This window comes from Panthera leo, chromosome A1 (assembly GCF_018350215.1).
Source record: "Panthera leo isolate Ple1 chromosome A1, P.leo_Ple1_pat1.1, whole genome shotgun sequence".
NCBI lineage: Eukaryota > Metazoa > Chordata > Mammalia > Carnivora > Felidae > Panthera > Panthera leo.
Genome location: NC_056679.1, coordinates 176,933,336 through 176,954,752, shown reverse-complemented (window position 1 = coordinate 176,954,752; position 21,417 = coordinate 176,933,336). Strand labels below are relative to the sequence as shown.

General features: G+C 50.1%; 1 protein-coding gene and 1 long non-coding RNA gene across 2 annotated transcripts in view; one reads left to right on the top strand and one right to left on the bottom strand.

The window, feature by feature from the left end:
- STK10 (serine/threonine kinase 10) overlaps positions 1-21,417 on the bottom strand; it is a 114,003-nt gene that overhangs the window by 80,584 nt on the left and 12,002 nt on the right. The window contains exon 2 of the mRNA XM_042946715.1: positions 8,123-8,287. Within this exon, the coding sequence (XP_042802649.1) occupies positions 8,123-8,287 (165 nt within the window). The remainder of the gene's footprint in view (positions 1-8,122; positions 8,288-21,417) is intronic.
- Positions 10,656-20,743, top strand: LOC122224673. Its single transcript, XR_006204882.1, has 2 exons — positions 10,656-14,934; positions 20,398-20,743. It is a non-coding gene; the product is annotated as an uncharacterized LOC122224673 (long non-coding RNA).

The window sequence follows — 21,417 nt, the reverse complement described above, 5'->3', positions numbered from 1 at the left end:
AAAGGTAGCCTATACAACCACATCTCCAGAATGTTCTGACAAAATGCTAGCAGCAAATTTCTAAAAGCATCTCGCATGCCAGACAAAAAGCATCCATAGGCCCAATCCGGCCTGAGGTCATCAGTCTGCAATTTTCTCCAAGGCTTCACATGCAGGTGAGGGGCCCTGACTCATGGCCTGTCTGGCATGGTAGATACCCTTCCACCCCAACAGCAAAAGACTGAATGGCAAAGACCTGTAGCTCTCAAGGGGCGGGGGGCGATTTTGCCTCCCACCCCCGCACCACAGGACATTTGGCAATATGTGGAGACATTTTGGTTGTCAAACTGAGCCAGGAGGCGGGAGGTTCTATTAGAATCTACTGGGTAGAGGCAGGGACATTGCTAAACATTCTACAATGTACAGGAAAACTACACACACGCACACACACACACACACACACGCACACAGAATGACCCAAACCGCAGTATAGACCAGAGTCCATGGGGCTACTCTGGGGGCCACCTTACGAGTGGGAAGTGAGTACTAATGTGCTGAACAGGCCCATTGTGACAACTTCCTTTTAACAGGAAGTGCAGTACCCAGGCTGAGGCTTTGGCAGGCAAAGGGATCGGGTTAAAATTCAACACAATTGGTTTATTTTCTTTTATTTCTGTTTATGACAAGTGGGTCCTAGTTTCCCATGTAGGGTAGTAAGATGAAAGTTTATTTTTATTTTTTTTTTAATTTTTTAAAAATGTTTTTATTTATTTTTGAAGGAGAGAGAGACAGACCATGAGCAGGGGAAGAGCGGGGAGAGAGGGAGACACAGAATCCAAAAGAGGCTCCAGGCTCTGAGCTGTCAGCCCAGAGCCCGATGTGGAGCTTGAACTCACGAACTGTGAGATCATGACCTGAGCCGAAGTCGGACGCTTAATTGACTGAGCCACCCAGGCGCCCCTGAAAGTTTCTTTTTAAATACATGTATTTAATTTCTAGAAAGTGCGTCACTTTAAGTTCGAGACCCACCTTGGGCTCCACACTGACAGCACAGAACCTGCTTGGGATTCTCTCTCTCTCTCTCTCTCTCTCTCTCTCCTCTCTCTGCTCCTCCCCCACTCTCTCTTTGAAATTAAATAAGCTTAAAAAAAAAAAAAAGGGTGAGGGGCACCTGGGTGGCTCAGTCACAGTTAAGCATCTGACTCTTGATTTCAGCTCAGGTCATGATCTCATGGTTTGTGAGTTCAAGCCCCAAGTCGGGCTCTGTGCTACTTGGAAATCTGTGTCTCTGGCCCTCCCTCACTCATGCTCATGCTCTCTCTCTCCCTCAAAATAAATAGAAGGTTAACGATTATGGCAGTAGCCGAACAGATGAGCTGTGGAAGCAGCAGCCCTATCGAGAATACCCTATAAATACCATAGATATTCAGCACTGAGAACAGTCTGTTCACACCCAGAGAAAACCCAGGAAGACTCCATGATGGTACAGACCTCCCGTGCAAGCAGAAGAGTCACTGCTCTATTTGATACTCAGCAAGGACATTGCTGGGCCAATAAACTCACTGCAAAACCTTCTGACCAGGTGAAACCTGGGGACACAGGGACTTCTGAACTTGACCTGTGCTGAGTCTCCAGGGCAGGCCAGGGTGGCAGGGCCTGCTGTGTGCACATGAAAGGCCTTTCCTCCCTCTGTCGGTGTCATCCTCGAACCCTAACGTTACCTTTCTTATTGTTCTGGGAGGACAAAATCACAGCGAAGCCTCAAGAAGGTTCACCAGGCAAAAGGCAGAAAAGCCAGGAGAGAGGGAGCTGCAGGAAACTAGGGGTAGGAGGCATCCGGGGAATGGGGCCAAAAGGGTTGGGAGGAGAGGGGAGAGAGGGACAAGGGCATTAACTAAGCACACACTCTGTGCCAGGCACTGCTGCCCACACCTGACCTGCAGGCCTCACTTCATCCTTACAACAGGATAAGCTTTGTGATCATCCTCTCCATCTGTGCTGAACAGATGGAGACTCGAAGGTTAGCTAAGATCCACACTGGCACCAAGAGACAGGACCGGACCTGGCTCCTACACCACAGGGCCGGGAAGGGAGCAAATGCATGTGACCAGCACGGAGGAGGTACAAAGGGACTCAGACCGGCTGAAGAAGAGGGCAGGCACTGCCCTGCTTGAAACACCCCAGGGGTTTCCCGTCACCTACAATAAGATCGCAACTCCTACCTTCCTGACCCACATCTCCTCCCACCCAACCCAGGCACTGCCCCTCGCTGTCTTTAAACGCAGTGAACATACTCCCACTTGATGTAACCTCAGTCCTCCCTCCACTGGCTCCTTCTCAGCTATCACCTCGAGGCTTCCCAGACCACACACTGAAGGTGGCTTGCCCCATCCTTAGGCCTCACCTCCTGCTGGCTTGAATTTGATTTCCATCCTGCACCAAGCCAAGGACCCTCTTGGCTAAGTCCTGTGGGACTCCCTCTGGGTCCTCGGACCCAACCTGCCTGCATCACTTTCTGTATCCAAAGGGCCCGGGACATGGCTCAGCACAAGGAAGGAACCCGACAGAGACTTGGTTAAATGACTAAATGGAGAATGCGGCAGTCCTCCAGGACTGCAGGCTTAACTGCCCCAGCATCACCCATGCTCGTAGAGGCCAAGGCTGGAGGTCCTGGGGTGAACAGGTAACACATCAAAACTCAGGGTTTGTGTCCATCAAAAAGGCCAAGCAAGATCTGTGCTCAGGAACTGATCAGAAGGGGCTTCAAAATGCTCACCAGGTGCAAAAGCAGGATTCCAGCCACCTTCACCTCTCTTCCACTCAACACAAGGAAAAGCTTTAGAGGAATGCAGATTCCTTCCCTCCTCCCTACCAGCTATCACTAGCTAGAAAACAAAGCCCAAAGTCAACCTTAGGACATGGGCTTTGTGGGACTTCACTCCCCCAGGGCAGGGCTGGCCCCAAGCACCTCAGCTGTCTTTTTTTTTTTTTTAATGTTTATTTATTTATTTTTGAGAGAGAGAGAGAGAGAGAGAGAGAGAGAGAGAGAAGGCAGGGAAAGGGAGAGAATGGGAGACAGGAAATCCCAAGCAGGCTCCACACTGACAGCACAGGGCTCGATCTCATGAATCATGAGATCATGACCTGAACCGAAATCAAGAATCGGACCCCCACCTCAGCTGTCTTGAGGGGACCGGCCTGGACCTCCACTCCCTCCCTTGTGCTGGACCAGAATGAAGGTAGGACCCAGTCTCCCGGAGGCAACACCAAGACTGGTAACTGTGCTAAAACATGCCTGGTAAAAGGAGAGAAAAGAAATGGAGCGGAGAGGAGAGGAAGAAGAGATACATTCCACCTAGAGGTACAGGGAAGAAGTGAAAATGCCTCATGGAGGCAGTGATGCTCTCGTTGACCACAGATGACGATGGGAAGGGCACGCCTGGAAGAGGGTACCAGATGAGCAAAGGTCTGGGGGTGTCGCCTGCAAGGGGCTTAGAATAGGTCTGGGAAAGCATCCGCTGATGGGAGACCACAGCCTGTGTACCGGGTAATGGATTTGGAATATATTCTGGGGAGCCGTGGAAGGGCTTTCCATAGAGCAGTGTCACACGAGTAGGTTCTCTCATCCCTGGTCTTTGAAGACTTCCGTATGTCTGGCCTTGTGACTAACTTGCTGTGTGACCTCAGGTAAATCCCAGACCCTGTCCGGCCTGCAGTTGTCTCATCTTTCAAATGAGTGGATGGCTGTGTGACACCCAGCGGCAGTGTCCGGTGGCTTAGTCAACACTCCTCTGGTCTGGCTCCAGTGGTATGCCAGAGCAAGCATTCACTGGCTTGGGAAACTGATTGTGCAATTTTCAGGAATTGTCGTCAGCCAGCTGTTAAACACAACCACTATTAAAAATGAAGTTATATAACGTTACAATTTTTGGACTTACGTTGAAAACAAAGATTATAAACACTCAAGACCTATCCTTTCCCTAATGACTGTACCACACTCTACTATCACCTATGCGCTTGAGATTATTTACATCTACTAAATCTGTGCGGCAGAAATACTTTATCATGGAATACCACTGCAAACCTCTTTCCAACTCTGTTAGCGACATGGTGTTTGTAGCCTGAAATTAACCAAAGCGGAATGTTCATACCACAGAAAATGGCAGACGGTACACACCGGGGCTGCTCTCCTCGGGAGGTGACTGTTACAAATTTCCCATCGTCCCATTCTCCCACTTCCTATAGGTATAGGAAAACACACCCAACGCTTGAAAGACTTTGCCAGAGGCCAAAATCTGGCTCAGGGCAGGGGTTGGGGACCGGAGGGATGCTGGTGAGGAGGGGCCGTTATAAACCCAAGGAAAGGGGCGCCTGGGTGGCTCAGTCGGTTAAGCGTCCAACTTCAGCTCAGGTCACGATCTCGCGGTCCGTGAGTTCGAGCCCCGCGTCGGGCTCTGGGCTGATGGCTCAGAGCCTGGAGCCTGCTTCCGATTCTGTGTCTCCCTCTCTCTCTGCCCCTCCCCCATTCATGCTCTGTCTCTCTCTGTCTCAAAAATAAATAAAACGTTAAAAAAAAAAATTTAAACCCAAGGAAAGTCATGAGGGCAGCCAGCGTTTCCTGCACTCCCTCATTTTTGGGCCCTGGGTCTACCTCCAGAGTTGCACTGTCAACAGTGTCCAACCCAGTACCGCTAACCACACGTGGCTATCAAGCACTTGAAATGCAGCTAATGTAGAACTTTACTCACTTGTAATCAATTTAAATTTAAAATCTGACACTCAATTCTGTTACTAGGAAACGTTTAAGAATGTGGAGACAACACTGAATCTACTTTGTCAACAGTAAATTTTACGACATCTAAAAATAGATTTCTGATGAAAATGTAGCTCCTGAATTGAGACGTGCTGTAAGTGTAAAACACACACTGGATTTGAAGCCTTAGAAAGAAAAATAAAGTGAAATGTCTCATTCATAATTTTTCTATTGATTCCATGTCAAAATAATATTTTTGATATACCAGCTTAAATAAATGATATTATTTAAATTAACTTCATCTGTTTCTTGCTTTTTTAAATATAGCTATTAGAGGGGCGCCTGGGTGGCTCAGTTGGTTAAGCGTCCGACTTCAGCTCAGGTCACGATCTCACAGCCTGTGAGTTCAAGCCCCATGTCAGGCTCTGTGCTGAGAGCTCAGAGCCTGGAGGCTGCTTGGGATTCTGTGTCTCCCTGTCCCTGTCTGTCTGTCTGTCCTGTCTCTCTCTCTCTCCCTCTGACCCTCCCCACTTGCGCTCTGTTTATCTCTCTCAAAAATAAAACATTAAAAAAAAAAGCTTAAAAATTCTCCTAAAGAGGCACAGACAAGCATACAAAAAGTCAAAGAGGGGGCGCCTGGGTGGCTCAGTTGGTTAAGCGTCCGACTTTAGCTCAGGTCACGATCTCGCAGTCCGTGAGTTCGAGCCCTGCATCGGGCTCTGGGCTGATGGCTCAGAGCCTGGAGCCTGCTTCTGATTCTGTGTCTCCCTCTCTCTCTGCCCCTCCCCTGTTCATGCTCTGTCTCTCTCTGTCTCAAAAATAAATAAACGTTAAAAAAAAAAATTTTTTTTTTAAAAGTCAAAGAGGTCCATCACAAAGTTGTTTATAACAGAAAAAAAAAAAAAAAAAGGCAACCTAAATGCCCAACAATAGAGAATGGCACAGCCAGGAGATGGAATTCTACAGAAAAACCAAATATGAAGATGCGGTGTCCCCCCACTGACATGAAAAGTTGTTCTTAATAGACCTTAAATAAAAAGAGTAAAAGGCAAAGTAATAAGTATGATACCAATTTTTTTTTTTTAAAAAAACCTGTGGGCATGGGTACGTATGTGTATATATATTAGAAACCTAGAAAAATATATTCTACATTTATCAGCAGTCATCTCTGGTACAAAATTTTGAATGGTTTTAATCATTTTTTTTCTTTTGTTTTTCTGTAGCCTTTTCTCCAGGGATCATAGATACAGTATTTGTTTAATTTCTTAAAAGAAAGAACTTTCTGAGAAGCAGCTCCATGAACAGGACAGAAGAAACAAGCAGGTTCAGGTACGTGGCCATGAGCAAGAGGCCCCGCCCTCTCTGGACCTGTGTCCCCACCCCGCTCATCTCCCAAGGTGCCTGGAGACAGGGGATGAAGAAAAGCTTTGGAATCTGCATCTAGCAGTCAGTGGTGGTGGTTTCATCCCCCCAGTGACATCCAGGGGGCTCCCCAAAGAGACTCTCAGAGAGGCAAACGAAAGTTGGCTTCCATCCAGGATTGGAAGGGGACGCGTTTCAGTGGACAGAGCTCTGGGCAGGGCCAGGGGGCCACATTCTCACTCCCCTCAGACACTGGCTTCCTTCACTTCTATGAAATGACAGGGATAAACTCCGACAGTGGTTTCCCTAAACTCTCCTTTGGTTTTTCTTAAACAGCAGGATCCTTTTCTCAAATGAAACACAGATTTCCCCATCAAGCATCAGTAGACTGTTCCTAAAATCAGGTATCTTGTACAGAAAGAAAAAACCTAGGGTCTATTTCCCCTTATTTTATTTTATTACTTTTTTTTAACATTTATTTTTGAAAGAGACGGCGCATGAGTGGGGGAAGGGCAGAAGAGAGAGAGAGGGAGACACAGAATCCGAAGCAGGCTCCAGGCTCTGAGCTGTCAGCACAGAGCCCGCTGTGGGGCTCGATCTCGGGAATGGCGAGATCATGACCTGAGCCAAAGTCAGATGCCCAATTGACTGAGCCACGTAGGCGCCTCTATTTCCCCTTATTTTAAATGGGACAAATTAAAAAGCACATCAACTCCAAACTCTCCATTAATTTCCTAAAATATAACTAAAACATAGTAACTCTCTCTACACATAACCTATCACGATAGGAGGCTGAACACTGAGAACATCCCCCTCGTAACCACTAAATCATCATTAACCTTGCTGTGCACAGCAACACGGACCTGGGCCAGCTCTCTCAGCTCCAGCACCTCTGCAGGTGCCCGGCCCTGCCAACCCCTGGGATGTCTTTGCAAAACATCTACGTGTGATTCTGACAGTCTTCCAATTGCATCTAGAATTCACGGGAGACTTTTCCTGCACGTGATTTTGTTGAACGGAGTTTTGGGAACATTAACACGTTGCTCTACATTATAAAACGCTTGCTGAAAAATAGTTTGAAGAGACACGTATGTTCTAGGGAGTCCGGGTTTCATAAACTGAGAGGTATTCATCCCAGAAGAGTGTCCATGGGACAAGCATTCTGCAGGACAGACATGTCCTATGAAAAGCAGGGAGCCTGCAAAATTTCTGTAGAGAGGCTAGGGAGTGGGCTGGGTTTGGAAGGCGGGGCTTGAAGCTGTGCCCGCACTGCGCACATCCAGCCATGAGGCTCCTGGGCGGAGAATGAGGGGTGTTAAGGGGTCCCCTCCTCTGATGCTGCCATTGCAGAGAATCCCCACACAGCAGCCACAGTAATGACACCGCTATTGCAAATGATATAACATATACGAACAGTCCGTCAGTCGACAGTCACCAGGCTCTTGCACCTGCAAGAGCTGTACAAGGTACACTTGTAAACACCGATCATGAGTTAATTTATTTGATCCCTGTAATAACCAAATGAGCCAGGTACTATTATTACTCCCATCTTACACTTGGGAAAACTGAGGCACAGAGAAGTTAAGAGCTTGCCTAGGATTCTCTAACTCGTAAGTGGCAGAGCCTTAGAATTCCATGGAGCGCCTGGGTGGCTTACTCGGCTAAGCGTCCAACTCTCAACTTTGGCTCATGGCATGACTTCAGGGTCATGGGATCGAGCCCTGCGTCAGGCTCTACTCTGGGCATGGAGGCTACTTGGGACTCTTTCTGTCTGTCTCTCTCTCTCTGCCCCTCTCCCGTCCAAAAAGAATTCCTTCCTGCTCAAACCACTGCCCCCATCCCCAAAAGTGGGGAGGCTCTGTAGAAAGGGAAGGAGAGGGGATCTGGAGCCGCCCTACTTCACTTTCTGCTCACCCGGGCCCCGGCCCTCAAAGCAGACACTAAGAAAGAGCAGAGCACCTGTGAACCTGGCTAGCTCCGGCCTACCGGGCCACAAGGACCAGGAGGGGGCAGGCAGGCGGCCCTTACCCACAGCTTCCCGTCATAGTAGTAGGCTCCCAGGAGCTTCACGATGTAGGGGTGGTCGCAGGTGGCGAGGATGTCGATCTCCACTGTGTAGTCCTCAAGCTCCTCCTCACTCTTGGTCTCAATTACCTTGGCGGCAGCCAAGGCACCCGTCTCCTTGTTCTTGGCCTGTGAAGCGGAGGCAAAGAAGGTCAACGAGGCACATCCGGCAGGAAACCGAGCCCCGGAAGCCGCTCGGACAGGCCTGCGTGAAAACCGGTGTTCGGCGATTCATGCTAATGTTGTTTAAAGTACGACATACCCACACTATGCGATAAATAAAAACACAAGAATCGCGTATCCCTACAAACACCAACAGGGAAAGATTGCTAAGTTGTGTTCAGTAAGAGATCTAAGTCACTGAACAATCAAGTGGTAGGACACTTTTTCTATAACAGTGGAAAAGTGGGGCCCCTGGGTGGCTCAGTCGGTTAAGCATCTGACTCTTGGTTTCAGCTCAGGTCGCGATCTCACAGTTTGTGGGTTCAAGCCCTACATAGGGCTCTGCGCTGATGGTGTGGAGCCTGCTTGGGATTCTCTCCCTCTCCCTCTTGCCCCTCTCCCGCTTATGCAGTCTCTCTCTCTAAATAAATAAACTTAAAAAAATTTAATGGAAAACTGCATAAATGCATGGAAAACTCTGGAAACATGCTGCCTGACAGCAGGCTAGGAAAGTGCCTAAAATGGGGAGAATTAAAGGGCACCTTCACTCTCTGCGTGTTGTTTAAAACATTAACAGGCACATTTCATATGTGTATTTGCATATTTCCCACACGTTAAAAGTAAAATGAAAAGAGGTTTTAAGTCCCCACCAAGTGCAGTGCAAGGGCTTCCCAGATGCATCTCCCCGGTATAACAACGGTTTATTTGATGAAAAAGAGGGAGGGAATTTCACACCTACAAGGATGGCTAAAAAAATTTTTTTTCTGAGAGAGAGACAGAGAGCATGGGGGGGGGGGGGGTGGGGGAGGGAGAGGGGGAGAGAGAGAGAGAATGAACCCCAAGCAGGCTCCATGCTCAGTGCGGAGCCCAAAGCAGGGCTCGACCCCATGACCCTGAGATTACGACCTGAGCCTAAATCAAGAGTCAGACACTCAACCAACTGAGCTACCCAGGTGCCCCTCTAATTTTCTGAAAAACGAAAAATAGGGGCACCTGGCTGGCTCAGTCGGTAGAGCATGCAACTCTTGATCTCAGGGTTGTGAGTTCGAGCCCCACATGAGGTATAGAGATTACTTAAAAATCAAATCTAAAAGAAAAAGAAAGGAAGAAAAGTAGCGTTGGTGAGACTGTGGAAACACTGGAACCTCTGCGCATTGCTTGTGCAGAGAAGCAATGGTGCAGAGAAGCAGAAGGTAAAATGGTGCACCTACCATGGAAAACAGTTTGGGGGTTTCTCAAAAGGTTAATTAAACACAGAACCACCGTGGCCCGGCAGTTCCACTCCTGGGGAGAGATACAAAAGAACTCACAGCAGGGATCCGAGCAGGTATCTGTCCACCCATGTTCACAGCAGCACTACCCACTGACGTCAAAAGGTGCAAATGAGCCACATGTCCATCAGCAGATGAATGGACAAACAAAAAAGTGGAATATACACTCAGTGGAATGTTATTTGGCCTTAAAAAGGAAGGAAATCCTTCTTTTCTTTCTTTTTTTTTTTCTTTTGTCTGGGAAACTGTATTTCTCCTATCCTGAATGAAAGCCTCGCTGGATAGAAAAAGGAAGGAAATTCTGATGCATGCTAGAACAGGACGAACTTCATGCTCGATGAAAAAAGCCAAGTCACAAAAGAACAACTATCGTATGATCCCACTTATGTGAGATACCTACACGAGTGAAATTCAGAGACAGGACGTATAATCGAGGCCACCAGGGCAAATGGAGAGTTAGTGTTAAACGGGCACCGAGTTTCTGTTTGGGATGACGAAGAGGTTCTGGAAACGGACAAGGTGGGGGAAGGTTGTACAACACTGTGAACGTACGTAATGCTAATGAATTGTGCACTTAGGGCTAAAAATGGTCAGTTTTAGGTTATACATATTTTACCGCAATTTTAAGAACTGAGAGCAAGAGAGAAAGAACCAGGCAAACAGTGCAAGCTACCGCACCCACGGGGAGCTGGTATCCAGGAAAAGGGAACAGAACCCACACACCCTCAAGTGGCCCCGTGAACCTCAAGGGCCGCTGGGAGCATTCACCCACTGTGCTGCATGGGCTCGGGTGTTTTAAGAGAGCACACTTGGGGCGCCTGGGTGGGTCAGTCGGTTAAGCGGCCGACTTCGGCTCAGGTCATGATCTCGCGGTCCGTGAGTTCGAGCCCCGCGTCGGGCTCTGTGCTGACAGCTCAGAGCCTGATGGCTGTTTCAGATTCTGTGTCTCCCTCTCTCTGACCCTCCCCTGTTCATGCTCTGTCTCTCCCTGTCTCAAAAATAAATTAAAAAAAAAAAAAAAGTTAAAAAAAAAATTAAAAAAAAAAAAAAAGAGAGCACACTTTCCAACAACACGGGCCCAGGAAGCAGGCCACTCGTCTGGAGCCCTTGAATAGCCATCTGTGGGGAAGCACACGGGAAACCAGCTCTTCTGGACTCCATGAGCAGCCCTGGTGGTCTCCACTGTGGTGGCTTCCTGAGGACAGTATCACACAACACCCTCACCTCCTAGGACAACTCTGACCGGCCCCACGATGTGGTGATTGATGGCCCAGATGCTCCTGCATGCCTGGCACCCCCAAGGATGACAATGAGCATTTAGCATCACCTCACACGACACCGCAGTACCCAGCACCTCAGTGTCCCCATTCTAGAGGCTTAGAGAGGGGACATGGCTGGAACTAGGATAGTGGCACCAGAATTTGAACCTGGGTCCTCTAACTTCCAAGACCCTGTGCACTTTCCACTGCTGTACAAGGTCTCCTATCGTCTCCAGAACTCAGAAGCCCTAAGACCAGACGCCCACAGACACCTACGAGAGCTCCCAGGCCAGCCCCGCACAGGGCACCCTCCCCGCAGAGACAGAGTGGCCTACTCCGTGGCCTCAAGGTCCAGCCAGAGACCCACCCCTCTACTGCCAGTGACTAGAGGGCATGCTCATGGAGGGTGGGGTAACTGCGAGGGAGCGGCAAACCCCACCAGGGAACCCTGTGGAAGGGAGTGATGCCAATGGGCAATTTTTGAGCTCATTTGCAAATTTATTCTCCGTGTAACTGTTTCTGTTAACAGAGCTGCAAAATCCCCAGGGCCCCACGCAGTGATGACAATGGTCTCCCATTGATCAAGGTCACTAGTCTATACTCCAACATGTGCTAACTCATTTATCTCTTCAAGCACCCCCCAATGCTGGTGCTCTTACTATCTCATACACAGACAAGGAGACTGAGTAGAGTCCCCAACACAGGTGAGGTGACAGGGCTGGTCGGGACACCTGCTCCCAGGTCTGCACTTCGGCAGGGACACCCTTCCTCCACACGGTCCCTTCCTCATGAGGCCCAGGAGCCAGTGTGTGGGGGAAGGGGCGGGGAGACAGAATTTCCCAGGGGGCCATAACCCAGTGTCAGTCCTTGTGCTAAACCCACCTGCTCACTTGCCCCACCTGAGTGGGGGCCGCTCCTATAAACTCAGCCGTGAAAGCTTGTTGAGAACACCTGAGAAACACGATTTCGGCCATTGGGCGCTTGTGCTCTGGTGCTCACTCACACGGGCACACACTCACTCCCTCTCTCACACCTGATTGTGTACCTGCCCTTTCATTTCCGGTAAGGCTGATTTTTAAGTGCCCGCAAGAGGACCATCGAAGCACCCTTTCACATTGTACACCACTCTCGCTCCCCCTCCTCTCCAGACCCAGAAGAGGAGGTAAGGCCTGCTCTGCTCCTTTACCAGAAGGATGGTTGGAAAGCTCAGCGGGGTGGCCAGAGGTGGGGCAACCACCTTGACCATGCTCTCCCAGCCCCCAGCCAGAGCAGCACAAGGGAGAACTGAGCGGGGCAAAAGCCACTCCCTCAGTCACTCACCCTGCACTCCTGAGAGATGGTCAAGGAGGCTGCATGGCACCTCTTCCCGGGTTTCCTTACCAGTATTTTCTCCCAGAAGTGAGGGAGGCCCAGGCAGGGACCATTTTCCGTGAGCGCACAAAACCTGCCTTGCCCGTCACCCTGAAAGGCAGCATTGACCACAGGGCTGGGCCTCCAGCCGGGTGCCAGGGTCAACACCAAGGAACACCCGCTGCCCAGCACCTCGCTCAGATTACAGAGACCAGAGCCTGCCAGAAAGGGGTTAGCTGGCAGCATTCGTGGTGCATAAAGTGACTTCGCCAAAATTAAATTCTTTACAAGTCTGGTTGAGGCAGCAATCTACTCACCTCCGTGCCAGAAGACGTAATAATGGCTGATGATAAAAACAGCTAACACTGCCTGTGCGCTCACCATGTGCCAGGACGGGCCTTAAATGCAATCTCTCATTTCATCCTCCATCCAGCCCTTGGAGATAAGTATTAGTAACCCCAATTTACAGATGAGAAAACAGAGATTGAGAGAGGCATGGTGACTTGCCTCAGGTCACACAGCAAGCGGGGGAGTGGAAGCAGATCCAAATGCAGGCCCACCTTGCTCAAAGAGCCTAAACTCCAAGTCTCTTCCCAACCAGCCCTCCCTGGGGGGGCACCCAGCGTTCCCTGCTCCGCCTGCCATCGCTGAAGATAAACGACTATAGACCACAACTGATAACATGCTTGGCAGCTAAGTACTAAAAATACCAAACTTTAATCCACCCACATGCCATTAAGGCAGGTGGTCGCCATCATGCCCATTTCCCAGATTAGCAGACTTAAGGCTCAAAGGCTACCAGGACCCACCCCGACCAGTGTTCTCTTGACTACACTAGGCAGCCAGAAATCAGCTTGTTCCCTGTTCCTTCATTCAACCATTATTTACTGAGCTCATGTTCTAGGGGAGGTCCTTTTCTAGTGAACAAGACAGTTTCTGCTAGAAGGAGCACTGGTAATAGAAATCACGGCCCTCTCATGACATAACTCACCCTACCTGATTTTTCTTCGGGGGAGCTAACCCGCCCTCATTCCCAGTCCCTAAAATGCACTGGAGCAGAATCCGCCTCCAACTCTAGAAGTGGGTGGGTGACTCATACTGGTCGATCAGAACATGAATGGCTCAGGGAGAAGAATGTGATCACGTCAGCCAATGAGATGCAACCTCGGAACAATAGCAGAGATGGCTGAGATAACCCCAAACCCCACTTTAAGCTAGCCTCCAGCATAAACATTTCATGAAAATGAAACTGGCTGAAGCAATAGAGCCTAGAGAGGGCACAAGAGGACACTGCTTGATCCCCTCAATTAATTTTTATACCCGGGAGGTACTATGAAGAGCCTCATTTTATGTGTAAGAAAACTCATGCTCAGAGAGGCAAAGCCACTTGCTCAAGAACACACAGCAGATAAACAACAGGGCTGGGAGTTGAATTCAGGTCTACGTGGCTTCAGTGTCCACGCTCCTGACCTCTTTACCAGTGGTCAAATTCTGCAAAGGTCCTGTCCGGGCCCCAGTTTCCTCCCTGTACAGTAGCAGGGTGGGGAAATGATGCCCAAGCTCTCTTCATGGTCTGATGTGTAGGGCATCTTGTGAGAGTGGGTAGGTCCTAGAAAGCCATGGGTGGTCCGAGCGGATGGGGCACCTGTGGGAGTTGACAGTCAAGGAGTCGCATAAAGAACAAGTGGCTGTCTGTGGCCTCTGACGTCCATCTCTCCCACTGGCTGAGGCAAGGCTGGGGTCCAGCAAAGGGTGGGGGAGCCCCCGCCCAGCCCTCCGCTGCTGGCTGGCAGTGACTAACGCCTCAGCCCACACCCTTGAGAACAGACACACAGTGGCCACTTGTGTTTACTGGCCCAGGCACCTTGGCGGGAACAATCTTCCCCCTTGTGCGGCTCAGGCGCCCAGCCTGGAGGAGGTGGGGACAACCCTCCCAGCAGGGAGCCCTGCCCCACCCAAGGGGCCCCGGCCAGGCCAGGCCAGTCCGGTCCGGTCCACTCAGGGGCCAGGGGCTTCCTGAAAGTCCCATCACAAAGCAGCAGCTGAGGGGGACAACCCCCAGCCCACCCCGTCCCTCCCAGCTGCGGGCTGATCACGGTGTCCCTCCCTCCTCCCCCAGGGAAAGAGCTGATATCACAGAACTCAGAGACCAGAATGTTAGCCCCCACTCCTAAATCCCAACTCCCCCGTGCCCTCTGCAGATGAGGAAACAAAAGTGAATGCAGTGACCTGGGTCCAGTCTGGGACAGTTGCAGATTCACAACTCTCCTTTCCCTTGGCAACTGCCCCTCCCTCTTGGTGCAAGGGATTCACGGGGGGCTGAGCCCACCTGGCCCCAGTGCTCAGCGCAGGCCCGGCCACGCATTCCTGGCCCTCTCGGTCACCGCCAGCGCTTCAGACTTGCACAAGTGACCCGAGGCAGGCCAAAAGGGTTGCACCTGGGTGGTTTGGGGGTTGTTTTGGGGTTTTCGGTAAAGTTCTTCAGTAAAGAAGCTCTTTCTTTCTCTGGGGTTGCTAAACGGGTAGAATGGAAGTCTGGAGGGTTTTATAGCCCACATGGCCATTCCTCCAGAGACCCTGCCTGAGGATGAAGCCATGACAAAGGAAGCAGGGCCCACAAACGGAGGAGGGGATGCTGAGGTCCGCGGACACCTGGAGACAGCTGTTCCTGAAGACAGGGTCTGCCCTTTGACTTTTCAGTCCCTTCTGGACTTCTGTCATCTGCCACCAAAAAGTAAGTAGGTTTGCCATCTCTGGGGGGATTCCAGCAGAGAACAGATATCTGTGGAGGTACTTCACCACACACCACACGTGTAACAAGGGCCACCTTCAAAAGGGCCACCGAGACCTACAAAGTGATCTTCACTGAGGCCCCTCCAAGGACCTAACTGATAACCCAGGACACAAAGCCCCAAGTGGAAACACGGTTACTAACAGGCCACAGACAACAGAAACCAGGGGATACTTCCGCCCCCAAAACCCTCCTCCAAAAAGGCAGAGATTTATAATTATTAAATTAACAAAAACAAGGAATGACAACTTCCAGGACTGGTGACAAAGAGGGTGGTAAAATGGGTATACTCATTACTGACAAAAATACAGATTCATTTTTTTTTTAATGTTTATTTTTGAGAGAATGTGAGCAGGGGAGGGGCAGAGAGAGAGAATGGAACAGAAGATCTGAAGCGGGCTCCTTGCGGCCAGCAGCAAGCCCGACGCAGGGCTGGAACTCACAAACTGCACGATCATGACCTGAGCCGAAGTCGGATAACCGACTGGCGCCCAGATCCAATCCTCCAAAGACAAAAACCAGCAATAGGTTTTAAAATCCTTAACGATATCTTTTAAGCCAATCAGCCCTCATTCCTAAGAAAAAGGCCAGGAAATTATTCAAATAAAGACAACAAAAGAAATGTACTAGGAGCATGGTCACCATAGTCCATAACAATGGCAAAAAAAGCCAGAAAGAACCTAAATGTTCAACAGTAAGACAGTGGTCAAATTAACTCAGTGGGATATTAAGCAACCCTTTAAGATGATAAATAGAAAAACAATATAGTAATAAGAAAAAATAATTAAGCCATAATAGTATGTCAACAAAGCAGGCTAATAAAATGGGGCTAAGCTAGAACTTTGGGGAGATCGTTGCACCTACGAATCAGGAGAACCTGAAAACACAGCATAAGGAATACACACGGCTTGTAAAAGTTAATTTCCCTCAATGGCATCTGACAATTATCCACAGGGGTCCCAGCAAGGACAGTGGAGGATAGTGCCCCAGAAGTAACCACTTTATCTTGACCTTGTCTTGAACGTATCCAGGCATGGTCACCCTCGTCCTCTCAGGAACCCACTTGAGCTGCGCTGTCCAATATGGCAGCTACCAGCCACACTGAATACAGGAGAAACAATGTTCCTATCACTGCAAAAAGTTCTAGGAAGCAGCTTTGAACATAAGGCTGAACCTGGCAGAAAATACTTTCTCATAAAGGTGAGGGAGCATCTGAAACTCACTCCCATGTTCCAGACCCAGCCTCAGAAACATGTATTTCTTTGTCCAGGAAGAAACAAAGGTCTCAAGGGCTAAGAGTGGGTAGAACCTCAGGTGGTGATCGTTAGGGAGTCCGGTCTCCTAGCAACCTGGCCGGAAGGCAGGCGTGAAGGAAGGCTCCCAGCTGACCTGTCAGATGAACAGCCTAGGCATGTGGGTCAGAGCCAAAGAACGGAGCAGACAAGGCTAAAGGTTTCTATTTTCCCTGCCCTCTGGATTCTGGATGGCTGTGCCAGGCACGTGTCAAATATGGGTCAGGCCGCTGCAACCAAGAAGGAGCCTGGTCTGTGTCCTACGATACACAGCTGTGGTGTCCCTGCCCGAAAACATTTTGTCTTTGTGTGGTGAGGTCTGTTACCAATCACGGGAAAGGCTTCCACTCTATTATGGAGGGAGGAAATCTGGCCCCACAAGGTCACAGCAGGACGGGCCATGTGCAGGGGAAGGGGCCCAACATAAATCCAAGCAGGGTGGCCTGAGGGCACCAGACACAGAGCCAGTGTGGCCTTGGGTTCAGATTCCACTAACACCCCTGGCTGGCAGGCATGAGTCAGTCGAGGAGGGGAGTCTGTGTTCCACAGCCCAGCCTTCCGGACACTTGGGTCTTGTGGGGCCTCAGGAAGAAGGCCGGCCAAGACCTCCTGAGATCTCTTGAGGCGGAATAAGCATCCCCTCACCAGTGTCCAGCATAGGTCCATGAGGTAGGCAGCTGTTCTGTCTGCCCCTGTTAAGAAAAAATGAAGGCCCTGTCCCAGGTCATGCGGCTAGGAAGTGCGGTCAGGACTCGACACAGGCCCAGCCTTCTGCCCAGTGCTTTTCCCCTTCAGGAGCCCCCCAGAGAAAGTATCTCCAGGGGTTCCCACCCAGTTTCTACATGTGCCCGTCCTCCTTCCCCTTCTCTTCCTTCACTCCCTTCAGCCAGAAACCCGTTGGGGGCAAACTTCAATGGCTCCCTGCTGCTGATGCAAAGCTCAAACTCCCTGGCCTGGGACACAGAGCCTGGGTGATTTACCCCTTCTACTTTTCTGGGAGTCCAGTACTACTCCCCATGCTCCCCCTGCTATGGCCAGTGCCCTCCTGCTTCCTACTTCCACGCGTTTCTTCCCCCCGCCGGAGTGCCTTCCCCATACGTGTGTTTATCCCACAAAGTCTAACTCCACGGCCTGTTCCCTGAAGTGCTCTCAGAACCCCAACTCCCCTACTACCATTTCACACCTTATTAGGGCTTTCTTCACAGACCTCCTGGTACCCCAGTCATTGGTGTTCCAAGATTCTCTGACTTCGTTGTGAGCTCTGAAAGGCTAAGCCCATGTCTAATTCATTCTAGTCCACCCCACAGAGCCTGGCACAGAATATCTAGTGGATGGGAGTCTGGGAGGGTGAGTAAATGGGAAGATGAGAGAATGGGTAGGCAGATGGGCAGGTGGGTAGTGGACGGGGAGCTGGATGGACAGGTGCATGAAAAGGAGGGTGGGTGGATGGGTTAGTGGAAGAGAGGGAGGGAGAGAGGGCTATATGCAAGGATGGACGTGCGGCAGGATGGACGGACAGGAGAGTGAGCAAGCAGGACTACGAATGGGTGGATGGGAGAACAGGTGTGTGTGAGACAGGAAGAAAGGAATGAAAAGTTATGACTAGACAGTAAACAATCATCAAATCTTTTTTTCCAAAAGGCACTAGAGCCTGTTTTTGTTTTTTTTTTTAAGTTTATTTGAGAGAGAGAGAGAGAGAGAGAGAGAGAGAGAGAGCTTGCACGCGTGCATATGCACGCATGAGCAAGCAGGGGAGGGGCAGAGAGAGAGGGAGAGAAAATCCCAAGCAGACTGTTCTGTCAGTGCAGAGCCTGATGCGGGGCTCAAACTCACAAACCCTGAGATCGTGACCTGAGCCGAAATCAAGAGTCACATGCTTGACTGAGCCACCCAGGCACCCTCAGCTACACTGTTGGCTTCTGTGAACACCAGACTCTCTCCTTCCCTTAATATTGTAGCCAACTCCATTCCACCCATGTCCCCATCTTGGCAAACTTAGAAATGGGCAAATTTCCATCAAATGATCTGTGGAATGGAGAAAGCACAGGAGCTGGGTTCAAATCCCGACTCTACTACTTACCAGCTAAGCGCCCTTCAGGAAGGCAAGGAACCAGACTTTAGTTTCCCGGCAGAGATGTGGACAATTCCAGAGACACACGAGAAAGTTTATAAACCACCATGGGTTAATGGGTTAGCTACTGGCTGTGACGTTCCTCGCTTAGGACCCTGTATGTTTGACTTTCAAAAGCCTAAAAGCATGTTTAGCTTGTTCACCAATATATCTGCCACCATGTTCAGCCATAGCACACACTACGTATATTTGAGTTATGGGTGGATGGCTGAATTGGCATTTGTATCTCCGTGCAAAAAAAGAAACGATGTCCTCCGCCTAAGGATGGAAAGGAAGTGACGAGAAGTCCCTTTTCTCCTCAACGTATTTATATTCCTGAATCTCTAGCTGTTCTCTGGTTTTGAAAGCTGCCTCCTCTCTACCTTGGGGAAGCCCAAGCCTCTGACTGAGCAGGATATACACACTTACTGAGTCCTGCCAAGTGGAGAGAAACCACTTCCCTATCAATAATCGCTGGGCCAAGTTTCAGCTCAGGACGAACGAGAGTGCCAAGTTTCAGAACAAGTGACACTTAAGGATGGCAAAGATTGTGAAGCACAAAGCAGAGGAGTGGTATGGCTTCCAAAGACGGCCATTTAATACTCTCTCCCAGGGGGTGGGGGGGTGGGGGGGGTGGGAAGAGATGGCTGGCGAGCCATCCTGACACAGCAGGGAACGCCTGAGCCTCCAAATCCTTCTGGGCTAGCAAATAAAAAACCAAAACCCAACAGGATTAGCCTAAAAGATATCGCACCGTGGCCTTGACAGAAAACCCGGGCAAGCTGTCCAACTAGGCCAGGGATGTGGGAGCCTTCAGATCTCAGCTCTTCAGAAGCGATGGGGATCCAACCTCACCTAGTGCTGATAAAGGAGGTGAGAAAGGTGATGTAGAGACGCTGCTCCCACCTCTCCCAAGCCCCCTGGAGCCAGCGGAGGGCCTACAGAGGAATGGGTGCTGAGTCACAGCAGGAGGGCGGCCCAGGGTCAAGAGCAGAGAGGAGGGAGGGAAGAAAGAAGGAAGCACCTTTCTCCAGGGCTGCCTTAGTCGGTTGAGCATCCAACTCTTGATTTCAGCCCAGGTCATGATCTCACAGTTTGTGAGTTCGAGCCCCTGCTTGGGATTCTCAATCTCTCTCTCTCTCTCTCTCTCTCTCTCTCTCTCTCTGCTCCCCCCCCAAAAATAAACATTAAAAAACAAAAGAGTCTTCAAAATGTATTATTACAAAGAAGACAATCAAACCACCCATAATCCCTTGAGCAGACCTAGAGGGTATCACGCTAAGTGAAACAAAATGAGATGGAAAGACAAACACCTTATGATTTCACTTTTTTAAGGAATCTAAAAAACACACAAATGAACCAACAGACAGACTCTTAAATACAGAGAACTGGTTGTTGCCAGAGGGGAGGTGGGTGGGGGATGGTGAAATAAAGGGGATTAAGAGGTACAAACGTCCAGTTATAAAATGAGTCATGGAGATAAAAATTACAGTATAGGGGATGTAGTCAATGATATCGTGATAATGTTGTTTGGGGACAGATGGCAACCGCTGACCGTGGGGAGCACGGAGTTTTACACTGAACTACTGAATCGTTACATGGTCCACGTAATAGAACACTGCGCATTAATTATACTTCAGTTAAAGAAAAACACCCATAATCCCAGAGAAAACTGCCTGCAGCACTTTGTAGCACCTCTTGCCTGTGCCTGCTGTGGCTGAACCCACCCTAACATTTCCCAGCTGTGTGACCCCAGGGGACTTATGTGGCCTCTCTGTCCCTCACTCTCCTCCTTTTGCTAAGCAGTTCCTGCCTCGCGGGCTGTTGTGGGCATTCATTGAGCTAACTAATATGTGACCGACGCTCGGGGCAGGGCTGGCCCGAAGTGAGCACCCCACAAGTGTTTGTTCACTATTCTCTCTCTCCACGGTATGTTCTCCCATACCTTATAGAAGTGGGGTTAAACTGTACACACTGACTTGTCATTTTCACTTCACTGACCAGTATGTTCGTGTATTGTACGCGGTGACGGTCATGCCATTTAACAAGGCGTCACGATCGGCCCTGTGGATCACTGGACACTCTGCCACGGCATCAGCTCCAATAGCTGCAGACTGCTCCGCTAAAGGGCAAGGCCACGACGGGTCGGACATATGGTCAGGCCACTCCACGCCGTCACATGGTGCTGCATCCAGGGGCCCGAGACTCCATCACGAGATGCCAGACAGCTCTCCAAATGGCTGGGCCGCTTCATGCCTCACGGTCGTGCAGGCTGACAGCCCTCCCCACGCCCTGGCTGACACGAGATGTAATAAATATGTGAAGCGAGGCGCAGGCCAGTCCTGCTGTATCCTGGCTGCGTGTCCTTGGGTACTGGCCTCATAAGACTGCAGGTGGTAAAGACACAGACCTGTCGAATCACCACGAGATGAAACTAGTAACATTAATTATACATTACATCACATGTATGTGAATTATACTTCAGTTAAAAAAAAAAAAAAAACACACACACACCCATACTCCCAGAAAAACTGCCGTGAGCATTTGAGAATACCTCCTGCCGGTATTCCATGGTGCGGGACAAGAATTACGTCCCACTTGTGAGAGGAACGGTTTATCTCCATTTTGCAGAAAAGGACACCGAGGCTCAGAGGGGTAACGTCACTCGCCTAAAGTCACACAGCAAAAAGACGACAATGGCTGAGCCGGGACTCCTGCACCACCAAGTAGGAGCCTCGGAGGCGGGGCTCCCGTGGGAGGTGGGAGGTGCTCCACAGACCTTCTGAGGTTCACCTTGTCGGCCTCAGACGGTCTACAGACAGAGCAAAGCCTCGGACAGAGCCAGCACCGGTTCCTCATTACTGTAGGCACCAGTCCCCCGCTGCCTCCTTGGCCAACAGAAGCAGCAGTGGGTTTCCTGTCACCTCAAAGCGGGGTGGGGGTGGAGGGCACTCGAGGGAGGAGGAGGCTTGAATAAGAGCCAGGAGACCAGAGCCCACGAAGCGGCAAAACAAAGGTAGAAAG